General features: G+C 54.9%; 7 protein-coding genes across 7 annotated transcripts; 2 read left to right on the top strand and 5 right to left on the bottom strand.

The window, feature by feature from the left end:
- Positions 1-99: 99 nt before the first annotated feature.
- CC84DRAFT_1207279 (uncharacterized protein) lies at positions 100-3,823 on the bottom strand. The gene is made up of 3 exons (XM_018182089.1): positions 3,610-3,823; positions 974-3,555; positions 100-923 (listed from the first exon to the last, which is right to left on the bottom strand). The coding sequence occupies exons 1-3, from the start codon at positions 3,752-3,754 to the stop codon at positions 132-134; spliced, it is 3,519 nt and encodes a 1,172-aa protein (XP_018034446.1). The 5' UTR covers positions 3,755-3,823; the 3' UTR covers positions 100-131.
- A 104-nt stretch (positions 3,824-3,927) lies between these two features.
- On the top strand, positions 3,928-6,527 carry CC84DRAFT_1166202 (uncharacterized protein). The gene is made up of 4 exons (XM_018178893.1): positions 3,928-4,146; positions 4,198-4,365; positions 4,418-5,265; positions 5,315-6,527. Exons 1-4 carry the CDS (start codon positions 4,032-4,034, stop codon positions 6,377-6,379), a joined length of 2,196 nt encoding a protein of 731 aa, XP_018034445.1. The 5' UTR covers positions 3,928-4,031; the 3' UTR covers positions 6,380-6,527.
- Positions 6,528-6,704: 177 nt separating this feature from the next.
- On the bottom strand, positions 6,705-7,031 carry CC84DRAFT_1261085 (uncharacterized protein; the record flags this gene model as incomplete). Its single annotated transcript, XM_018185033.1, has 1 exon — positions 6,705-7,031. The coding sequence occupies one exon, from the start codon at positions 7,029-7,031 to the stop codon at positions 6,705-6,707; it is 327 nt and encodes a 108-aa protein (XP_018034444.1).
- Positions 7,032-8,207: 1,176 nt separating this feature from the next.
- CC84DRAFT_886762 (amino acid transporter) lies at positions 8,208-10,593 on the top strand. Its single transcript, XM_018187794.1, has 6 exons — positions 8,208-8,670; positions 8,721-8,866; positions 8,914-9,010; positions 9,061-9,571; positions 9,634-10,289; positions 10,339-10,593. Exons 1-6 carry the CDS (start codon positions 8,574-8,576, stop codon positions 10,509-10,511), a joined length of 1,680 nt encoding a protein of 559 aa, XP_018034443.1. The 5' UTR covers positions 8,208-8,573; the 3' UTR covers positions 10,512-10,593.
- A 2,333-nt stretch (positions 10,594-12,926) lies between these two features.
- Positions 12,927-14,730, bottom strand: CC84DRAFT_1166198 (uncharacterized protein). The gene is made up of 3 exons (XM_018178892.1): positions 14,270-14,730; positions 13,505-14,220; positions 12,927-13,449 (listed from the first exon to the last, which is right to left on the bottom strand). Exons 1-3 carry the CDS (start codon positions 14,430-14,432, stop codon positions 13,390-13,392), a joined length of 939 nt encoding a protein of 312 aa, XP_018034442.1. The 5' UTR covers positions 14,433-14,730; the 3' UTR covers positions 12,927-13,389.
- A 288-nt stretch (positions 14,731-15,018) lies between these two features.
- Positions 15,019-17,018, bottom strand: CC84DRAFT_1166197 (uncharacterized protein). The gene has a single exon (XM_018178891.1). It carries the CDS (start codon positions 16,743-16,745, stop codon positions 15,474-15,476), a length of 1,272 nt encoding a protein of 423 aa, XP_018034441.1. The 5' UTR covers positions 16,746-17,018; the 3' UTR covers positions 15,019-15,473.
- Positions 17,019-17,588: 570 nt separating this feature from the next.
- Positions 17,589-18,973, bottom strand: CC84DRAFT_1207274 (uncharacterized protein; the record flags this gene model as incomplete). Its single annotated transcript, XM_018182088.1, has 3 exons — positions 18,575-18,973; positions 18,063-18,509; positions 17,589-18,010 (listed from the first exon to the last, which is right to left on the bottom strand). Exons 1-3 carry the CDS (start codon positions 18,621-18,623, stop codon positions 17,589-17,591), a joined length of 918 nt encoding a protein of 305 aa, XP_018034440.1. The 5' UTR covers positions 18,624-18,973.
- Positions 18,974-19,055: the final 82 nt, after the last annotated feature.

Below are 19,055 nucleotides of genomic sequence, written 5' to 3'. Positions count from 1 at the left end.
GCGCGCTATGACTGGCGCATGCCAAGACCTTACACAGGAAGGTACGCTTTTGTCACAGCGTTCAAGTATACTCGTTGGATGCTTAAGGAAATTTGTTGAGGTCATTCAGGTCATTCATATCTACAAGGCTATCAACTGACCCTCTCAAAAGTGGGTCCCAAGTCCTCCCTCTTCTCCACCAATTCTGCGCTCATCTGACTATTCTGTGCATCACTCAAAGCCTTCACGATCCCGCTTTCCGCTTTCTCTCTCACCAGCCTCCTCAATGCCTGTATTAAAAAGCCCGAAAAGACATCCACACTCCACTCATCTGGTACGATAGACAGAACATCCCCGATATCAAACCAGCCGCCGAACCGCTCTAGCAGAATGCCAGTTTGCTCAATACGTTGCGATAGATCATCGAGACGGAGAAATTCCTGCAGTAGGTAGTTGAACAGGCGGGACTGCTCGGATTTCGTAGGGAGCTCGGACTGGGGCACGTAGCCTGAGCCTGAAGGGCGGAATATAGAAGAGCCGCCGTATAGGCAGTATGATACCGCGGTGTCGAAATCGCCGAGCCCATGCGTGAGTAGGCGTAGCGCTACCGGGTGTCGACCTTGGCGGCCATTCAGGATGATCATCTCTGGAACGAGTTCCTGTTCATAGGGCTGTAGACGGGCAAGGACAGATGCCACGTCGTATGAAGATGGGGCTGGCTGATTGGAGCCCAGCAGTTGGAGGAGGCGCAGACGCGCACGCCACCATTCCGCATCGATCGCATTGTCGGTAATGAATTGCCGATATGTAGGCTTAGGTGAGAGTAAGATACGGTATGTCTCGTAGGTTTGCAGCAATGTGTCCCGCGACGAAGGAACTCCTTCGAGCTCGGTGAGCACAGTGTCGAGATAGAACGCAATAAGTTCATTCACATATTGCGTATGCTACTGATGATCAGCAACTACCAAAGATGGTTCTAAGGAGCAAGACGTACCTTCAGTTCGAACACCAGATACTCCAGGTACTCTTTGACAGCACCCGGAGCCTTCTCACGGAGCACGGCCACGGCTCGCGTAGGGTCGAATCTGACTCTGCTCCGATCATCTGCGAATACCTGTACACCGAGCCTTGGGTTACGGTTGGCTAACCACGAACCATACTCCTCTACCATGGACTGGTCGCGTATTCTTGTCAAGTACTTGCGTACCTCGTTCTCACCATCGATAAACTCCCCGCCTTCATCAACCTCCCCCTCGATAATGCGTCGCCAAGTGCTGAGCACCTTGGCTGCCTTTTCTGGTGGCTTGCTGTTTCCTTGGTAAAGTCGACTCAACAAGTACAGACGCTTAAATTGCTCGAGCAAGACTATAGCTCGGTCTAAACATTCGACGTCTTTGTCCACGAACTCGTTGAGTTCAGATCGAACCGAACCAGCTGTGGCCGGTCCCTTTGGGTTACCCTGGTCTTGCAGTAAGAGGATCCTCAGCAGGGCAGTGTCGACGGATTGAAACACGTAAGGATCGTTTGTCACGCTTGCCATACCTTTCTGTTTCTTCCAGAAAGATAAGTACTTTTTAACAACCTGGAGAAGGTTGTCGCCGAAAGGGCCCTTCACGTCGGCTGGCATGGCAGAAAGCTTGTTCTGTTCGAGGAACTGCTCGATCAAAGTCGTAATGCCGCCAGATATCTGTATACCGTCCGGCCCTTGCACAACTTCTTCGTTCAGTATCGGCAGTACCGAGAGAACGATTCGGGGATCGATCTCTCCTTCTATCAGTGCCTGCTCTGTAATACGCTTCTCATTCTCAAACACGATGATGTTGTCCCGAGTTCGTAGTATCATTTCCATGAAGAGTAGCACCGACGCCTTCTGCCGAATGTAGATGAGACTCAAGTATTCTGACTCATTGCGCGGTTCTTGCCCTCGTATGTCCCCTAATATGGTTTCGAGTAAGCGTCTGTTGGGTTGTATGCGGCCAGTGTCCCCAGAGGAGGCGAACTGTGCCTCTTCTAATCTTGAGTCTAGCCTGATGACCAGAGGGCTTCTTAGAGCCCACCATATCTGGTCTCCGGCCCAGAGCACAATGTTGGTTTGCAGCTTGGACAGTCGCTCCGTGAATTCGAGATCGGCTTTTTCTTGTGTAGCTTTCGCTGTGGTTGGATCCGATGACTGCAGCCGCTTGACCATAAGCTTTGCGCCAATCTCAGAAAGTGTCAGATCCACCGGCTGCACGACTGTACGCAGTCCTAGAGGTACCGCTACTTGGTCTTCCGACTCAAAACTTCCGAGCGCACGTAGGTCTAGCCATTCCTTGGAGGCTTCTGCTTCGGCAGCATCTAGATCCCATCGTTGGATCTCGACGCCATACGTGAACGCACCATCTACTTCGCTGTGCACCACTGCTAGGACATAGCCTTCTTCTGCATCCATGTCGACTTCCATAGACATGGACATGTCGATTCCTGCGCCATCTACAACAATAGCATCGGGATAACTGGCAAACGTTATGCTGCCGCGCGACATGTCTCCATCCAGATTTACAAACATGCCGACTCCTGGGTCAGATGGCGTGGTGCCTACAGTCAGCAGAAACTCGTTCGGTGTTGGCGATGCGACGAGCGGTTTCAACGGGACGAAAGCAGGAAGGGCTTCCGGCTGTTCCTCTGCTTGCGCAACTTCTTCGGTAGCTGGAGGGGGTGGTAAAGGTTTATCAGGCGAGGTGGCGCCAGATCTGGGCAGACTTGACGTCCTGTCAGGAAGACGTCTAGTCGGAGAACGGCCTGGAGATGGGGCAGGTGCGGGCGACATATTTCGAGACAGCGATTCTGGCACGTCGAAACCATATCGCTGGGCAGGGGCGCGTGGGCTGGCGGCGCGCGATCCTGGGCCAGCTGTACCGAATAAGCCCAAGCTCGAGCTTCTCGAGTGTCCTCGGGGTTCATCCTGTAGCCCACGCGGATGTGCACCTGCGGAAGAAACACTCCTGGACGGCGGGTGTAGCGTGGCGGTGATGTCTTCGGCAGCACCTCCTACGTCGCCAGCATCTGGATCCAGCGAAGATATGGGGAACAGGCCGATTTTTTGTGCATTCTCCACGTCAAGCAGCGCGTACGAGTGAGCATCGGCAGCGCAGGAAAATGCATCACGGCGGACCGATGTGACACAGCCTCCGTACTCTATCGTCTTCAGGGCGCGAGGAGCGCCGTCCTCTGAGATCCTGACCAGTCGCGTCTTGCTCTTCTGCCCCACCATGACCACGGCGCCATCGTGGCCTTGTTCTGCGTTCAGATCCAAGCCGCCAATCCATGACGACGAGAAAGGCTTCGCGTTGGAGTCGGGGCTCAGTTCGGGCAGCGTGTAGAAGCTCAGGTAGTTGTTGCACCGAATGCATGCCTTGTTGACTGCAGGGAGCAACAGGATCTGCTGGACACCGGCATCGCTTGGTTGGTTGAACGAGGGCTCGAGCCTGGACGCTATTATGGCCGTGGGCTCTTCGGTAGGGTCGTTGGATTCGGCGGGGAGGAGCACGAAGTGGAGGACTTCTGCGGCCGAGGTGCCCACGTAGAGGTTGTTGTCTGGGGAGCTTAGTCTAGCTCCGGGGGTTCTGGTGGACGTTCAACGTGACATACCCCATACTTCGACACAGGTTATGCGCACGTCGGTCTGCTGGCCGTCAGCGGATAGCGGCAGGCCGGAGACGAGCTTGCGCAGCATGTAGGCGCCATGGTGCGGGGGCGGGCGCGCGCTCAATTGCGGGCGAGGTGCTTCTGCCATGGTTGATGCGAGCTGCGGGCGCCATGGCTCTCTATGCGCACGACACGGAGCTCATGGCGGGCGCGGGTGGTGGAGGTGTGGTGCAGCCTCGACGAGCTGCGGACCCAGCCAATCGGTATGGGCTCAGCCCGCATCACCAGCAGATGCATCGCGAACGCTGGCTGCAACCGCCTCGCCAACCCCAAACGCCCCATGCGCCTCCGCCGAGCACAGATGCCCTGCGTGTGAGACAGCTGACGATCCTGCTGCCGCCCACTGCAATTCGACCCGCGCAGGCATGGAAAGCATCTCGGACACGGAGAGCAGGAGCTCCCAGGATGCGCCACGCAACGAGGGCGCCGCCGACACCACAGAGGAGAACAAGTTCCAGAAGGCCATCGGCGCGTGGCGCAGTGCGTGATGCCCCCGCCAGCAGCACCCGGAAGCGCTGACCGCAGACGCAGACATTGACCTGACAAGCCTCGTTCCGCAGCTCGACACGGTAGCCTCCGACCTCGTCGCACACCAGCGGGACACGCTCACCCAGCGCAAAGACCTCGCCCAGAAGACAAAGGACTTCCGCAAGCTCGACGATGCAAGCAAGCTCAACGACATCAAGGGCCTGCTGAAGTGTACGCCCTGTTGCTGCACACGCTGCGTGCCATGCATGCTGACACTCTGTAGCGTACCAGGGCTTCATCGACCTCATCTCGAACCAGTCCAAGTCGGTGCAGGCCGCCTTCTTCCAGCTCTACTCGCCGCTGTCCGAAGCACCCGACCCATATCCGCTCCTCGAAGCCTCCATCGACTCGCTGGTCACCGCCGAGGAGACTGTCCCAAAGATCACCGCCGAGAATGAGCGTCTGCAGAAGACAGTAGCAAGACTAACGTCACAGCTGGAAGACGCGGAGAAGAAGCTCGAGGAGGAACGCATCGCACGCAAGACCTTGGAGGACAGCAGAGACACCAAGATCAAGGACGTCGAGGCATCCTGGGAAGCTGTGCTGAGCGAGAAGCAGGACAACTGGGAGTCCAAGGAGAAGAGCCTGGAAGAGAAGGTCGAGAGCCAGGACCGCTTGCTGAAGGAGCTGAAGGCGAGCTACGAGGTCTCGCAGAGGCTTGGCAAGGGCGAAGACGCCGAGGGCGACACCGGCCGGGGCGCGACAGCTGCCGAGCTCGAGATTGTTAGCTCCGAGCTGGAGAGGACGAGCCATCGCCTGGCCGAAGTCGAGGCTCGGAACGAACAGCTGCGTCGGGAGCTGGCACAATCCGCCTCCGCTCATGTCACCCAGCCAGTGCCGGTCGAAGATGATCCAGCTTTCCTCCGCCTGCAGTCCGAAAACTCGTCTTTGTTGCGCAAGCTGGAGTCGGCTCGGTTCGAGAAGGACTCTGACAAGGCCCGCCTGGAGACAGAAACACGCAGCCTGGAGCGCGAGATCAAGGCCCTGAAGAGCGAGAAGGACGCCCTTCGCGAGAAAGTCCAGAAGTGGAGCGACTATGAGAATGTGAAGCAGGAACTCGAAGTGCTCAAGGTGAGCGCTCCACTCCATATCATTCCTGCTACATACTGACCATCCGCAGTCCATAGAGTTCGCGACAGGTGACGATGACGATGAAGCCACCGAGATCGCATTGTCGCAAAACGGCGGCGCCAGCAAGGGCAAAGGCGAGACTCTAGAGCAGCTCCTCCTCGCCCGCAACAAGAAGCTCAGCAACGAGCTCACTGTCCTGCGCGTCTCACACCAGGACCTCCAAACTCGCCTCGAAGCCCTCCAAGAAGAGCTCTCCAACACCAACATGGAGCTCGAGAAATCCAAGAACCTTAATGAAACCCTAGAAGCCGATCTCGAAAAGGTCCAGCAGGAAGCCTCCAACGCCTTCGACCCGTCCGCCATGTCAGTAGCCGGCACTTACACCTCGCGCTACCCGCAGTCCTCCTTTGCACCCTCCACCCGCCGCGGACGCGCCTCCTCGCCTACCTCCTCCATCATCTCCGGCTTCGACCCAGCCTCCGGCCCCCAAGGCGCCACCCTCTCCGCTCCCGGAAACGCCGGTATCCTCCCCATGGTAACCGCGCAGCGCGACCGCTTCAAAAAGCGCAACACGGAACTCGAATCCGAGCTCCAAAAGTCCTATACCACCGTCTCCTCCCTGCGCTCCGAAGTCGCCGCCCTGCAAAAGGACAACCTCGACCTCTACGAGAAAACGCGCTATGTCTCGTCTTACAACCGCGGACCCGCAGCCTCGACCGGGGCCTCCCACACGCCCCTCTACACTTCAAATGATACGTCGAGCGGCCTAACACTGGACCGTTACCGCTCCGCCTACGAGTCGAATATCAGCCCCTTCGCCGCGTTCCGCGGGCGCGAGTCCGCACGCGCGTTTAGGAGGATGCATGTCCTTGAGCGCTTCGTCTTCCGCGTCACGCGACTTGTGCTGCAGACGCGGACGAGCAGGAATGTGTTCGCGGCGTATCTCTTCGGGCTGCATTTTATGGTGTTTTACATGTTGTTTTCGTATACCGGGGGAAGTGCTGGGGCGGCGATTGCAGAGGTCGCCGCCGCGGGAGGCCCAATCGCCGCGGCGGCGGACGAGGGGACGGTGTGGCAGAAGGAGGGATTTGATGCGGCGGGTGCGGGGACGTAGTCTGATGAAGTTTCGTGAGTGGCTGGTGGGTTTTCCTACGTTTGGCGTAGAAGGTCATGTCGTGTACGATTTTCAGCGTATCGTTTGCTGTTGGTATAATGCCGGGATCTGGTAGCATCGCATCTTGATAGTCCAGGAATGAAGGCCGCTCCACATCGTTGTTCAGCCCAGCTGTGCGTCTATCCACCAGTGTGTATACGCAGTCGGACGGATCCAGCACACGCACGGCCCTGTAACCGTCCCACCTGTCTTCATTCGCCGAACCCAATCCCACTGCTGCCCCCTCTCACTGCCTTCTCAACAACATAGTACTTCCAGCTAGAACCTAAATAACCCTCAACATACCCCTCCTCGCCTCAGACAGCATCCAAACAGGCATAATAACCACGTTACATAGCATAGCATATATGACGAGGTACCGCGGGCGGCGTAGGGGAAGGGAGTGCAATAACAGGCAGTCGATTAGTGGGGTGAGGAGACTTCCGATAATTGCAAGTATGAAGAAGATACAGGCGTAGAAGAGAACGTCGAGGTCGGTGAGGAGGGGCGTGAGGGTGTCGATGAGGAGTGAGATGTGGGAGATTGCGCCGGCGAAGAGGGGGTGCGGGTAAGTGAGGTAGACGACTAGGCCTTGTATCGTGGAGAGGAACATTGTGGCGGGGGTGCGAGAGATTCAGTTGAGAGAAGTGCGAGAGTGTAGGCAATTTGTTTGGGAGCAGTGTGGAGGAGACGTGCCGTGGTAGTGGACGCGCGGGCAAGCACGCGTTGTGGAGCGAGCTTGCTTGTTGAGTAACGCTGTACCGATGTCGGGCGGCGCCTTGAGAGTCTCATAGGGATATAAGGAATGATGATGACCAGGTTTTCTCGCTGCGATATATGACTGGTTTTTTTTATCTCGCTCCCTGAAGGAAGGAGCACTCCGGCTCGTACAGAGAGTGCGCAGCGTCCTCACCCACAACATGATGCCCGACGTATACCAGGTATGCTGTTAATGATCAGAAGAGATACCATTCTTACTGTACACATCTACCTCCTTATATAGGTTCTCGTACAAAGAAAGCACTCACATAAAGGATTGAGAGTGGCTGAGTCGCCTGACCAACAGCTGTACCTACCCTTACCAAAACGAGCGTGCCATTTGCGCTCATCAATGTATTGCAGGGTCTAGGATGTGAGCTTCGGTTTAAGTGCAAAGCCAATCGTCAAGCGACTCAGCTGATGCGTTTGAGGGTTTTGGGAGGCGTGCTATGCGCATTTGCAGTCACCAGTGGCTTTCTTCACTTTCTTCAAATGGAATACCTAGTCATCTTCCAAATAATGCATCCTGGCGTGAATAAAATCTGCGTCCAGCGTCACATATCACGACAGTACCGCCCTTTCCATCTTGCTGAGAGACGCCAACTTCCTTTCGCCACTTTAGGTATCTCCAGCGAAGTTCTTCCCGTTATGATCCTCAAGTGAGTGTAGTCAATCTTGCACAACACCCCTACCTAAGACTTCCTCTGCATACACCGAACCAACGATTTCTGACAAGCTACACGATGACTGCCAAGAATAACGAAAAGACAGCCTTTAGCCCCTGAATCATCGGTCAGCAGAAGCTTGCCTACGACCAAGACGTCTTACAGATGCGTACTAAGCATCCACCCTGCACGCTACCACAGCAAAGTGTAGTCTATCACGCGTGAGCAGCACATTTCTCGAGGCCGTCTGCCAATTCCAACTTGAAAGCATACATCTCCCACAAATTCAGTCCAGACCTCTCGACCGCCACGCCGTGACGTATCACTCCTCGCGGAGTATTTCCGCGTACCCCTGCTCTCCCATCTAGTCTAGCCCGTTCCAGCTCCCGCACGCGAACCTCGCAGCATGCCTGCACTAGTGTACATCACCATGCGCGCTGGTTGGCGCGCCGAAAGCTTATCGTCCATTGTCGAGTCAACGCCGTGATAAGGGAGCACATCAACGCAAGCCGCAGTGAGGGGTAGCTGATTGCATGCATGCAGGGCTTGATACGGGATGCGCAGATGTGATAAGATGGTCGTGCAGCGCACGCGCTGGGAGAGTAGGTTGTGTAACGGTGAGACGAGACGCGACATCAGCGTCTGTTTGACACCATACCATAAGATACGTTTAGTACCATTCGCGCTGGAGCTCTGCGAATCGATCCCCGCATTGTGATTGAGATACCAACATGGCTGAGGAAGTTCCCAAGTACGATGCTGAGAGGCAGGGCTCTTTGACTGGGGTCGCAGAGGGTCTTGCGAGCGAGGACGATGCCGCAGTCTTGGGTATGCAGGCCGAATATTGCCAGAGAAACAGACCGACTGACAACTCTCAGCAAAGCTGGGCTACAAGCAAGAGCTCCGAAGAAATTTTGGCATCATTGAGGTCTTTGGCATTGCATTCTCCATCATGGGTCTGCTTCCGTCTATAGCTTCCACCCTGGCGTACTCGCTGCCAGCAGGACCTGCTGGGCTTGTCTGGGTATGTTGGAAGTTAGTATTGAGGAATCAATGCGCTGATGTGCCCAGGGATGGTTCACTGCCAGCGCGTTCATCTTCGTCGTTGGCCTCGCGATGGCGGATCTGGGAAGTGCGATGCCTACCTCCGGGGGACTTTACTGGTGGAGTAGGGTCTATATCAATCCATAATCAGATCCCTACACTGACCTTACACAGCACATTACTTCGCCAGCCCGAAGACGCGCAACGCATTGTCGTTTTTGGTCGGGTATAGCAACACACTGGGCCTTGTTGGCGGACTGTGCAGCATAGACTACGGCTTTGCGCTGATGTTTGTCTCCGTCATTGTCATCTCACGGGATGGCGAATGGGAGCCGTCGAATGGCATCGTTTACGTGGTATTTATGTGCTGCGTCTTGGTCCACGGCGTGCTTGCATCCACGATATCAAAGGCCATGGCGAAGTTGCAGACCGTTTTCGTCATAGCAAACTTCATCCTCATCGCTGCGACGATAATAGCTCTTCCCATCGGACGGAAACACGAGCGCAACGACGCGAAGTACATCTTCGGCCACACCGACAACTTGACGACGTGGTCTCCCGGTTTCGCTTGGTTCCTGACATGGCTCTCGCCAATTTGGACGATTGGAGGGTTTGATTCCTGTGTGCATATGTCAGAGGAAGCGTCCAACGCAACCAAAGCCGTTCCATACGGCATTCTCATGAGGTACGCCAACTTTCCCTTCCACTAAGCCAACACCTACGAAGCGCCACCTGACCACCAACTAGTATCGGCAGCTGCTGGTTCTTCGGCTGGATAATCTGCATCGTCCTCGCGGCCTGCATGACGCAGGACACCTCGACCCTCCTCGAATCCCCCTTCGGCCAGCCCATGGCGCAGATCTACTACGACGCGCTGGGCAAGCACGGCGCGCTGGGCATGATGAGCCTCCTCTTCATCGTGCAGTTTCTGATGGGCCTCTCCATCCTTGTCGCGGTCAGCCGCCAATCCTGGGCCTTCTCTCGTGACGGCGCACTCCCCTTCAGCTCGTTCTTTCGCCGCGTCTCGCCCCGACTGCTCATCCCCGTGCGCGCGGTCTGGGGCTGCGTCCTCGTCGCATGCGTGTTGGGTTTGCTGTGTTTGATCGCGCCGGCCGCGGCGTCCGCGCTCTTCTCGCTGGCTGTCGCAGCGAACAACGTCGCGTGGGGAACGCCGATCTTGTGCCGCCTGGTCTGGGGCCAGAAGAAGTTCAAGCCCGGCCCCGTGTACACGGGTGACAAGCTCTCCCGGCCGATCGGGTGGCTGGCGATTGTGTTCCTCGTGTTTGGCATCGTGCTCGCGATGTTTCCTGCGGGTGGGCCGAGTCCGACGCCCCAGACGATGAACTACACCGTCGTCGTCAACTGTGCGGTCTGGGGCGGGAGTCTGGCTTACTACTTTATCGGTGAGTGGGATGGGTTTTTGATACGTGTGTGCATGCTGACGGATTGTAGATGCGAGGAAGTGGTTTACCGGGCCGAAAATTACGCTCAGTGAGGATGATCTCACAGATGAGCAACAGGCTGCGATTCGCGAGGAGGGATTGCAGATCGAGGGTGTTCCTACGACTGTGGAGAGCGTGGAAGGAGGAGGGGAAAAGGGTGAACATGTTGGAGCGAAGATCTGAAAGGGTTGGCAAAGGTGAATACAAGGCCGTAGTACTTAGACCTCAGACATGGTGCCAGCGATCTGCAGTATACGCGATATCGAATCATGTTGTTCGAATCATATTAGCATGAACATTGAAGTAAATGCTGCGTCGATTCATCGTCAGACTGATGTCAATGACACCGACCGGGATATCTAGCCCTAATGCCTGTAACCCAAAAGACCGCCATGAAAACCTTGCTTGCTCATCTCAATCTAGCAGTCCCAGTGCCCGAACGCCAGCAACGTCGTGAATGTCTATGAGGAGACACAACAAAACTTATTGCTTGTTGTCGTCGTTGGTCTTGTCGCCGGTGTCTGAGTCTGAGAATGACGTCGAGCGCCCGACTCGCCTTCTCCTTCATGCGGGCTGCGAATTGCGCCCTATACTGGGTGGCGACTGGGGTGTTGCTGTCCTGGTTGGACTGCACGATCTGTGCAAGCCAACGGTCGGCGGCGTCACTCATCTGATGCAAGGTATTGGGTGCTGTGCGCCTTGAGCAGCTTGAGACGCCACTCGGCGATGTCGACTTGCTCTTGTAGATCGGACGCGTTCGACGCCATTATCGCGGGCAGAAGAGAGCTGTTCGACCTCAGGATTTCTGGAATCGGAGCAGCAGCGTGGTAGCTGGTCCTTGAGCGTTAATATTGCGTCGTGAGCACGGCGTACTATGCTGTTCTGGGGCAAGTGTGCGACAATGGTGAAGGTTGAGGAGCACCTTTGACCTTTACGCATCCAGCCTTATATTGGTTTGTATCAACCCATAGCCAGTACTCCAACCATTTATGACCTCGCATACGGAACGTGTGAGGCGATTGAGGTTCTTTAGTTGCCATTGCTTTCACAGGGGAGGCGGAACGCGACTTCGCAATATCTATAAAGCTAGCATCAAATCATAGCAGGATGTGTGTACTGTAGAAGCTCAGTTGCGTCAATATTTCCAGAATGAGGTTGACACTGTTCTCATGGTATCAAGGGCTAAACGATGTGTGTCGATCAACGTCTAGCAAACGTGAGGAACGAGGATTGAAATGAATAATGTCCAAAATCTCTCCAATCAAGCTTGAAACCCTTAGTAACTTTTATGATATACGAATCTGTAATCTAAAGCAATGCGTGCAAGTCTTTAGCCACTTGAATAGTCGTTCTCTTCGCTTCCTCATTATTGGACTTGTACAACTTGTCCTGATTTTGAGTACTGGGCTCCCATTTCTAAGACCTGCCCAGCGGGTTCATTTTAAGTGAAAGAAAAGAACGACATGTTGAATGCCGTCCAAGATGGTGCGGTGCTCGGCATGTCTTCCAAAGACCCGCTCAGAAGCCGCAGTTGAATGCTGAAGCTGAAGCGTCACAGACGATCGGGACACGTTGATGCAAGTTGTCTTAAAATAGCCTTTTGATGTTGAGCAGCTCGAGGAGAAACTACCAGGTGTCTGGCATGGAAGTCGTGTCTCTCGCCATACGTGAACAGCAACACCATCCCGCCGTCTCCCCACCCAAACCCTCATCAGTACATCCCACCCAATGCAAGATTGTCATTCCACACCTTCCAACGCTAGATGCAGTGCCGGAACCTACCGCACTCTTCTTTATCGTCCTTCTGCTGTAGACAAACCTGCTATTCATGACCTCCCAATGACCTCCGCATCAGCACCGCCATGCACTCCCTAGCCAAATTCCATTACGTTAGATCGGCCTATATCCTCCACGAACAAGCCTAAGCATGAGCTGATGCATCACGCTCAATACTCCCACTAGTATTTCCATCCTTCAACTCCGCGTACATTACCCTGGCTGACCATTCTGGACCCTTCCCTCCGATTTTCCAAGTCTGCCTCGCATCCAAGGATCGCTGTATCCAGCTTACCGCAACACACATGCGTACCTGTAACCCGAATATGCAGACAGATACCCCGCATATCTTATCAATCTACACCCACACACAGATGCCAGCACAGTGTAGCTAAGCGACATAAAACGGACCTGCCCAATCCCCCATTTTCCAATAGGTACTCAAATGGCGTACGTGCTATGTACATCACTGTAAAAATGAACATCTTCAGGTCTACAAGCAAGCCGCGTGCCTGCTGCTCGCCAATTGAGACCATGGTCCTGCATGCCTAATAAAATATCCACAGTGCGAGCAATTTTACCATACTCTACTCCATAGTCCCTGCAATCACAAATGCGCCCTTCGCTTACTGCCAAACTACATTCCCGTTGGTCCTCCAGTGGAGGATCCATCGACACCCAAAGCCAAGTCAGCCTCGTCAGGCATACTACCCCTCTTCACCGGTACGAGTGGACGCCCTCCGCACCACGTGTCCCCTTCCCATCGATATGCATATGCAGTACCTGGTCGCAAGCCTATACATGTATACACTTACACGCATGCTCCAATTGGTCCTTTCGATTCAATAGACATCTATCGTATGTTTGTAGTACACAAGCGAGCATCCACGGAGGACGAGGCTCTTCTATAAATGGCTCCGTTGAAGGAGCTGGCGAATCTAATGCATGCAGGATATCCCTTCCGGCCGTGACAGAACCGGGATAGCCGTGACAATCATGAAAACCGTGGTGATAATCGGGTATTTTCATTGCACAGCAAAGCAACTGACCCACCCAAGGCTGGCTGCCCATGCAGTAGCACCACACGCAGTCTGCGTGCATCCCAGCCCAAACGTGAACGCCGACCAATGAGATAGGAAAAAAGAAGAAAAAAAGCACGTATTGAAAGAAAAAAAAGGGAGAGAGAGAGAGAGAGAGTGCTGGGTGACATGCACGGCCACCCTCTGCCTGTCGAAGATATCCCTTGGGACCAAACATGGATGGAGTATGGCAGGACGTCCCGGCGTCACCGGTGTAATTCCTTAGAGTTCCGGTCGAGGCGGCGATTCACACTCCCCAGCACCACCTATACCAATTAGCTTAGCTCGCACACTCTTGTACGATAACCGTGCCAGACTCACCTTCATGATGCCCGTCGCAGACAGCTGCGCGCCAGCCTCGCTCGTAAACGGCACCGTGTCAACGATGTCCCTCAGGTCATCGCTACCAGCCAACTCATCGTCGAGCTGCTTGAGCATATTCCTCGCCTCAGGATCATTTCCGATCTGGAAGAACTGGATACCGACCTGCCAGGGAGGGGCCTCCCAACGATCCAGCTTCTTCGCGACGTCCTGGATAGTCCCTGCGACGTCATCGTGCGCCTGGCCGTCGGTGACGACGATGATGTTTACGGGCTTGGTGTTGGCAGGGTATTTCTTGTAGCGCGCCAGGTACGGCGTGAGCATCTCGTAGAGGCGCTTGCCCGTGAAGGTCTGCCCGCCTGGCTTGGCATCCTGGAAGATCTCGATGATGTGACCGGCCGTGCGCTGGTGTTTCCAGATCTTCTTGTTGTTGAGGAAGTAGACGTCGATCCCGTCTTCGTCGCGCTCTGCGCAGATGGGGGCAATCACGCTGAGGGCTTGCTCCACTTGGCCCCAGCGGCTGCCCGCCATGGAGCCTGAGTCGTCGATGAGGAAGACGGTGTCAAAGTTCCGGAGGAAGGCATAGGGGTCATCGTCAGTGGCTGGTCCTATGGAGGGCTGGCGAGAAACGAGTGCTGGGGCTGTTGGTCCGGGAGTGTATGCTGGAGGTGGGTCATTGGCGCCTGGTCGTGCGAAAGGATTGGTGGATGAGCTACCTAGAGATTGTTAATATGATTATGGCACTTGTGAGGCCTTTCTTCTTACTAGGACGGCGAGTTGCGGGCGATGGGTTTGTGAACGAGCTGCTGTTGCTAGGAGCTAGATAGCCACCCTGCGTCGTCGACGTGTTTGCTTCAGCCGACTTTTGTGAAAGCGGGTTTGAGCCTCGTCTTGAGAGCTTCTTCTTGAGGCTGCCGAACATTGACATGTTGTGTGGATTTCTCTGGGAGTAGGCGCCTGATAGTAGTATTCCGCGGTGTTGAGATATGCTGGGTGGAGGGGCGTTGCGGTGATGATCGAACAAGTAAGTGACCGGTGACACAGACATGGGGTAGGCGCTTTAGTATGAATATTATGCAGGTGACTAAAGAGGAACGCTCGCTCCCTTTGCGCAAATTCTGACTTAATGTACCAGACTGGGACACCTACCAACCATGGCTCTGGCATTCTTATACTACTAGTCCGATGCAGCTCAATCAACAATAAACAGCTACCTATGGTAGTGTGCCTCTCTCTGCCTCATGCCTGCCTTGAGTGGCGCAACATCAACACGAGCTTCTGAAAAACACAAGACAGCCGGACATGTGGATCAAACAAATTTTCGCCCGCCTTGTGGCGTTCTGCTGAAAGGACACTTTTGCTATGAGCGCGGCTGTTGAGGGGGCTGTGCGTTTCGTGAAGGCGAACATTCAACTCAGCCTAGCTACACAGCCCACCACGCGACCTACTCCGTGACTTGCATAGCCGCATCGCATCAGTCTGCAAACCTTTGAACAGCGCACAGAGATTTTATTCGTTCATGAGCATTGGCTCAGACACAAGCATTCCGTGACCGCGGCTCGTGAACTACTCCCCTTCATGGGGGAACCACCCCGTGGTAAGCCAATAATTCTAATACAGCGGCACACAACAATGGGAACTTCAGTTGCGCTATCAAAGCATAATTAAGGGCTGACTCTCAGTCTCTCACCGACAAACGGCTATCGGCACCGAGATTCCTACGGCGAAGCTATAGATATTTGCTACACAGAATGTATCTTTTGCCGGGTCTAGCATCGGTCGACCCACCTGGTCTCTGCCTTAGGCTGAACTGCAACGGCTGTGGCTTCATAGGGCTGGGATTATTGGGGTATGACAAGCACGAGCCAGTCTTGCGCGCAGGGCAGGCTCGGCGCATTTATTGAGGCTTGGGACCGACAGTCGCCTGGATTTCCGAGGAGATTAGGTTGCATCAAGCTTTGCAGTCCCTTCAGTAGACGGCATCTCTAGCGGTCCAGTTCCTGTCGGTGGCCATGAACAGATCACGAACCACAATATGCCTGTGCAGGCAGCTACTAGGCGTACGTCGGTGTCCCTTGGAGAGCATTCGGTTGCCGGTCACGGACGGATGTTGAGCCCACAATACCGGTCTCTTCGCTACGGACCAGGCGTAATTGTCTCGATGATTATTCCAGCATTCAAGACAAAGGCCAACATCAAGGCTCGTTGTGTCTAAACACAGTTGGTTTTGAAGTAAATCGACTAGAGGGAGGAGCCTCGTCCGTAGACCGCAGTGGGCGTGATTACGATCGACTTGATAGGATGAGCATTGCCGCAGCGACTCCAGCAATCGTTCGATATCTCCAGTGTGATATGTCGGCTCGGTGTTGTCGTATATGGTGCCTTGTAATCGTACTGTCCCTAATCTAATAAAGAAGCGGATCATTTCGCCCAGCTGGAAGGAGTCGCATTGTACGGATGTGTCATAACCCAGCTTGCACTGCCGCTCGCCGGACGTGTACAGCTTGAGGAAATGCGATTGAAGAGAGTTGATCGTCTCGAGTATGTACTCGCGGCGCTGTATCAGCTCGTCTTCCACTCCATTCGGCAGATCCCACCACAGCGGTTTGGTATGATCCTCCTCCACGCCCGGCTGCCATTGCGAAGAGTCTCGCAGGATAAGATGTTTCGAATACCGCGTAACCCAAGGCGCGTGGTCAAACAAAAGCCCAACCAGCAACTTCTGCCGTACCCGCTCTTCCGTCATGCCTATGCTTATCTTTCCCTTGCCCGACTTCGCATCCAGCAGCGCCCCGTATTTCCTTTTCCGCACATATCGCGAGAGCGTATCGGTTGCATCGAATCGATCAGCGACAACGGCGATGTTGGCCAGGTTTGGCACGGGCGGTGTGGCAGCAGAGAGATCCTCGCCGTGTATGGCGCGCAGGAAGTCGGCGACCAAGTTTCGTACGCTCAATGCGCTCGTTCTGCCAACATCCAGAATGGCAACTCGAGGTAAAGCGTCGACGGGTGCGTCGGCGAGGTCTGAAAGCCCTGCTACTTTCAGGGCTTCGAGCGCGGTTGCCAGTTGCTCTCCCTCCCTAAATCGGTCGCTGAGGAGGTTCTCAAAATAGCGTGAGCTGTCTCGGAGGACCTTGGAATGGACACGGTAGGAGAAACGAGGGGTTCCTTCTGCCTGCCTAACGTCCAGTATTAGGTCGCCTGCGGGGGCAATGACGACAAGGGCATCTTCTTCGGCCATGCTGAAGGGAACAGTCGTGTATTATCCGAAGGCATCCAATACATAGGCAGCTAGTGATGGAACTGAGGATAATGCTGGGTTGTGGATTTTCTCGCGCTCTGTTCCCCAATCAGAGGGTGGGTAACTCTAGCTGTATCCTCACAACTTTTTCGTCGATGGCGACTGAATCAAAGGTGAACCAATGAACTGGTTTGGCAACAATTAACAAAATATTTCACGGGTAGGGCCAGAACATGCTGGAAAGAAAAGCAGTGCAGCGCTTGGAGAATGATGTGAAAGCGGAAGTGGAGAGCTTCGCCGCGGGGATGAGATGGCGGATTCTAGTGGCAGAGCGCACGTACCACCCAGATCAACCTCATCCTTGAGCAAGGTCTCCTAAAGCGCTGTCTACATTTGCCGTCAAGACCAGACATAATCTACTGCGGGCAGCAAAATCTATAAGCGTTCTCTGTCACCTCAAGGGATCCTGTATCGTAGTCAGTAGGTCACAACATCCCATCTTGCACCGAATCGAGAACACACCAGGTAAACTTGACAAATTTGACATTTCAGTTATCCCTTCTCGTTTCGTATTTTTCTTATCCCCTCTTCATCTCATCCACCGTACTCGTCATATCATTTCATCAGCATTCTCCGAACCAGTCGAGAGCAGGCAGTCGTCAAAAGCTGCACCTAGCTATTCTACGCCCCTCAAACTCAGACGCCCGGCCCAGAAAGAAAACAATCATATGCAACCGAATGCAAACAAAACGCCTCCGAGGGTATGCTCATACTCTCCGCTCCTCCATGCATCGCTCGCTCACAGCTCGGTAGAATGCAGCTCCGGCAGCAGGAAGCGCAAGTCTACTCAGCGGCGGAAGTCGCCTCCGCAGCAGCAGAGGTGGTCGACGTCGCTTCGGCAGATTGCGAGGTCTCTGCGGACTGCGAGGCCGAGGCCTGCTGTTGCTGCTGCTCCTGGTTCGCCTTGTCGAGCGAGGCCTTCACCTGCTGCGCCGCCTGGTCGTTGGCCTGGTTGTCAGCAGCGTCCTGGTCGGCTTTCTGCAGGTCCTCTAGTTCAGCCTGCCAGACAGCGCCGAGCGTCGCCGCCGGGTCCTCGGCGATGACAGACCAGGTGGGGCGCGCGCCGAAGAGCTGCACGTCCGCCGTCTTGGTGGGAAGGACGGCAGCGTTGGTTCCGCGTCCGTTGCCGACGCCTGCGATGCCGGCAAGGCCGTTGCCGCGTCCGCCGAGGACCTGCGTTGCGATGATGGCCTGGGACTCGAAGACTGTGTGTGGTTAGTGGGACGGAACAGGAAACCGAAGGGAAGAGACACGTACGCATGACCGTGTTCGTGGTTCTCGCACCACGGTTCGCCACGATCGCGCTCTGCACAAAGACATCTTGCTGAAACGCGTTGCCCCGGTCATCCGCGACCGAGACCTGGATCTGCTGGACCACGAGCATGACCGTGCTCTCCTGGTTCCTCTCGCGGCGGAAGTTGGCCTTGCGGAACAGGTTGTTCAAGTCCCTGTTGAAGCCGTTCTGCTGCTGGTTCACGACGAGCACCTCGTTGACCTGCTGCACGACCTGCTGCTGGAACCCGTTGTTCTGGATCTGCAGGCTCTCCTGCTTGACCTGCACCACCTGCGCCTGGTCGTTGAACCGGTTGAACCCATCGATGAAGTTGAAGCCCTGTCCGCCGAACCCGTTCTGCACGGCGTTGCCCTGGCGCCTGCTCATGGGGTAGGCGGGAAGTTCCGCGGGTGTGTTGATTGGCTTTGCGGCTAAGGAGCGACGTCAGTATCAATCCACTCGAACTATGCGTTGGCAGAGAAGTCGAAATGCTTACCAGCGAAACCAGTCGCAAGCGCCATCGTGAACAGAGTCTTGATGCCCATCTTTCCGGATAATACAAGTGATGGAATTAGAAAAGTAAGGTGATTAACTAAACGTCACAGACGTGGTATTTCGAAAGAAGGATATGCAAAGGAACGACCGGTCGTTGTACAATAAAAGAAGCAGACTATCAAAGCCGCGTAGGTAAAATGAATAAGTATTAACCGGGGAAGCCCCAAAGGAGTGTTGGACGAAGCGAAGAGAATGAAGGTGGTGAGTGAGCATAAGGCACCGGCACACCTGAGGCTTATATTGCTGCCCTCATCCTCAGGAGCCGAACACGCGTTTGACACTCTCCAGCCGCTCCTGTCACCCACACGTCGACCTGTCATGCCCGTCACCGGCGCACCTAGCACCCGGCCCCCGCCAAGCTCATCACAAAACGGTTGCCAAGAGAGCTTAAAACCCTCCGTGAGCCTCTTCAGGCGCGGCTT

This window comes from Paraphaeosphaeria sporulosa, assembly GCF_001642045.1.
Source record: "Paraphaeosphaeria sporulosa strain AP3s5-JAC2a unplaced genomic scaffold CC84scaffold_7, whole genome shotgun sequence".
Taxonomy (NCBI): Eukaryota; Fungi; Ascomycota; class Dothideomycetes; order Pleosporales; family Didymosphaeriaceae; genus Paraphaeosphaeria; species Paraphaeosphaeria sporulosa.
The sequence above is the reverse complement of the archived record's forward strand: the minus strand, read 5'-3'. Positions and strand labels throughout refer to the sequence as shown.

Coding starts and splice junctions, on each gene's coding strand:
- CC84DRAFT_1166202 (XM_018178893.1), top strand. CDS start 4,032: ATGGAAAGCATCTCGGACACGGAGAGCAGGAGCTCCCAGGATGCGCCA. Junction 4,366..4,417: donor CATCAAGGGCCTGCTGAAGT/GTACGCCCTGTT, acceptor GACACTCTGTAG/CGTACCAGGGCTTCATCGAC. Junction 5,266..5,314: donor AGGAACTCGAAGTGCTCAAG/GTGAGCGCTCCA, acceptor GACCATCCGCAG/TCCATAGAGTTCGCGACAGG.
- CC84DRAFT_1166198 (XM_018178892.1), bottom strand. CDS start 14,432: ATGTCAATGTTCGGCAGCCTCAAGAAGAAGCTCTCAAGACGAGGCTCA. Junction 14,221..14,269: donor GCCCGCAACTCGCCGTCCTA/GTAAGAAGAAAG, acceptor AACAATCTCTAG/GTAGCTCATCCACCAATCCT. Junction 13,450..13,504: donor CTGCGACGGGCATCATGAAG/GTGAGTCTGGCA, acceptor TAATTGGTATAG/GTGGTGCTGGGGAGTGTGAA.
- CC84DRAFT_886762 (XM_018187794.1), top strand. CDS start 8,574: ATGGCTGAGGAAGTTCCCAAGTACGATGCTGAGAGGCAGGGCTCTTTG. Junction 8,867..8,913: donor GACCTGCTGGGCTTGTCTGG/GTATGTTGGAAG, acceptor TGATGTGCCCAG/GGATGGTTCACTGCCAGCGC. Junction 9,572..9,633: donor CCATACGGCATTCTCATGAG/GTACGCCAACTT, acceptor ACCACCAACTAG/TATCGGCAGCTGCTGGTTCT.
- CC84DRAFT_1166197 (XM_018178891.1), bottom strand. CDS start 16,745: ATGGCCGAAGAAGATGCCCTTGTCGTCATTGCCCCCGCAGGCGACCTA.
- CC84DRAFT_1207279 (XM_018182089.1), bottom strand. CDS start 3,754: ATGGCAGAAGCACCTCGCCCGCAATTGAGCGCGCGCCCGCCCCCGCAC. Junction 3,556..3,609: donor AACCTGTGTCGAAGTATGGG/GTATGTCACGTT, acceptor TAAGCTCCCCAG/ACAACAACCTCTACGTGGGC. Junction 924..973: donor ATCTGGTGTTCGAACTGAAG/GTACGTCTTGCT, acceptor GATCATCAGTAG/CATACGCAATATGTGAATGA.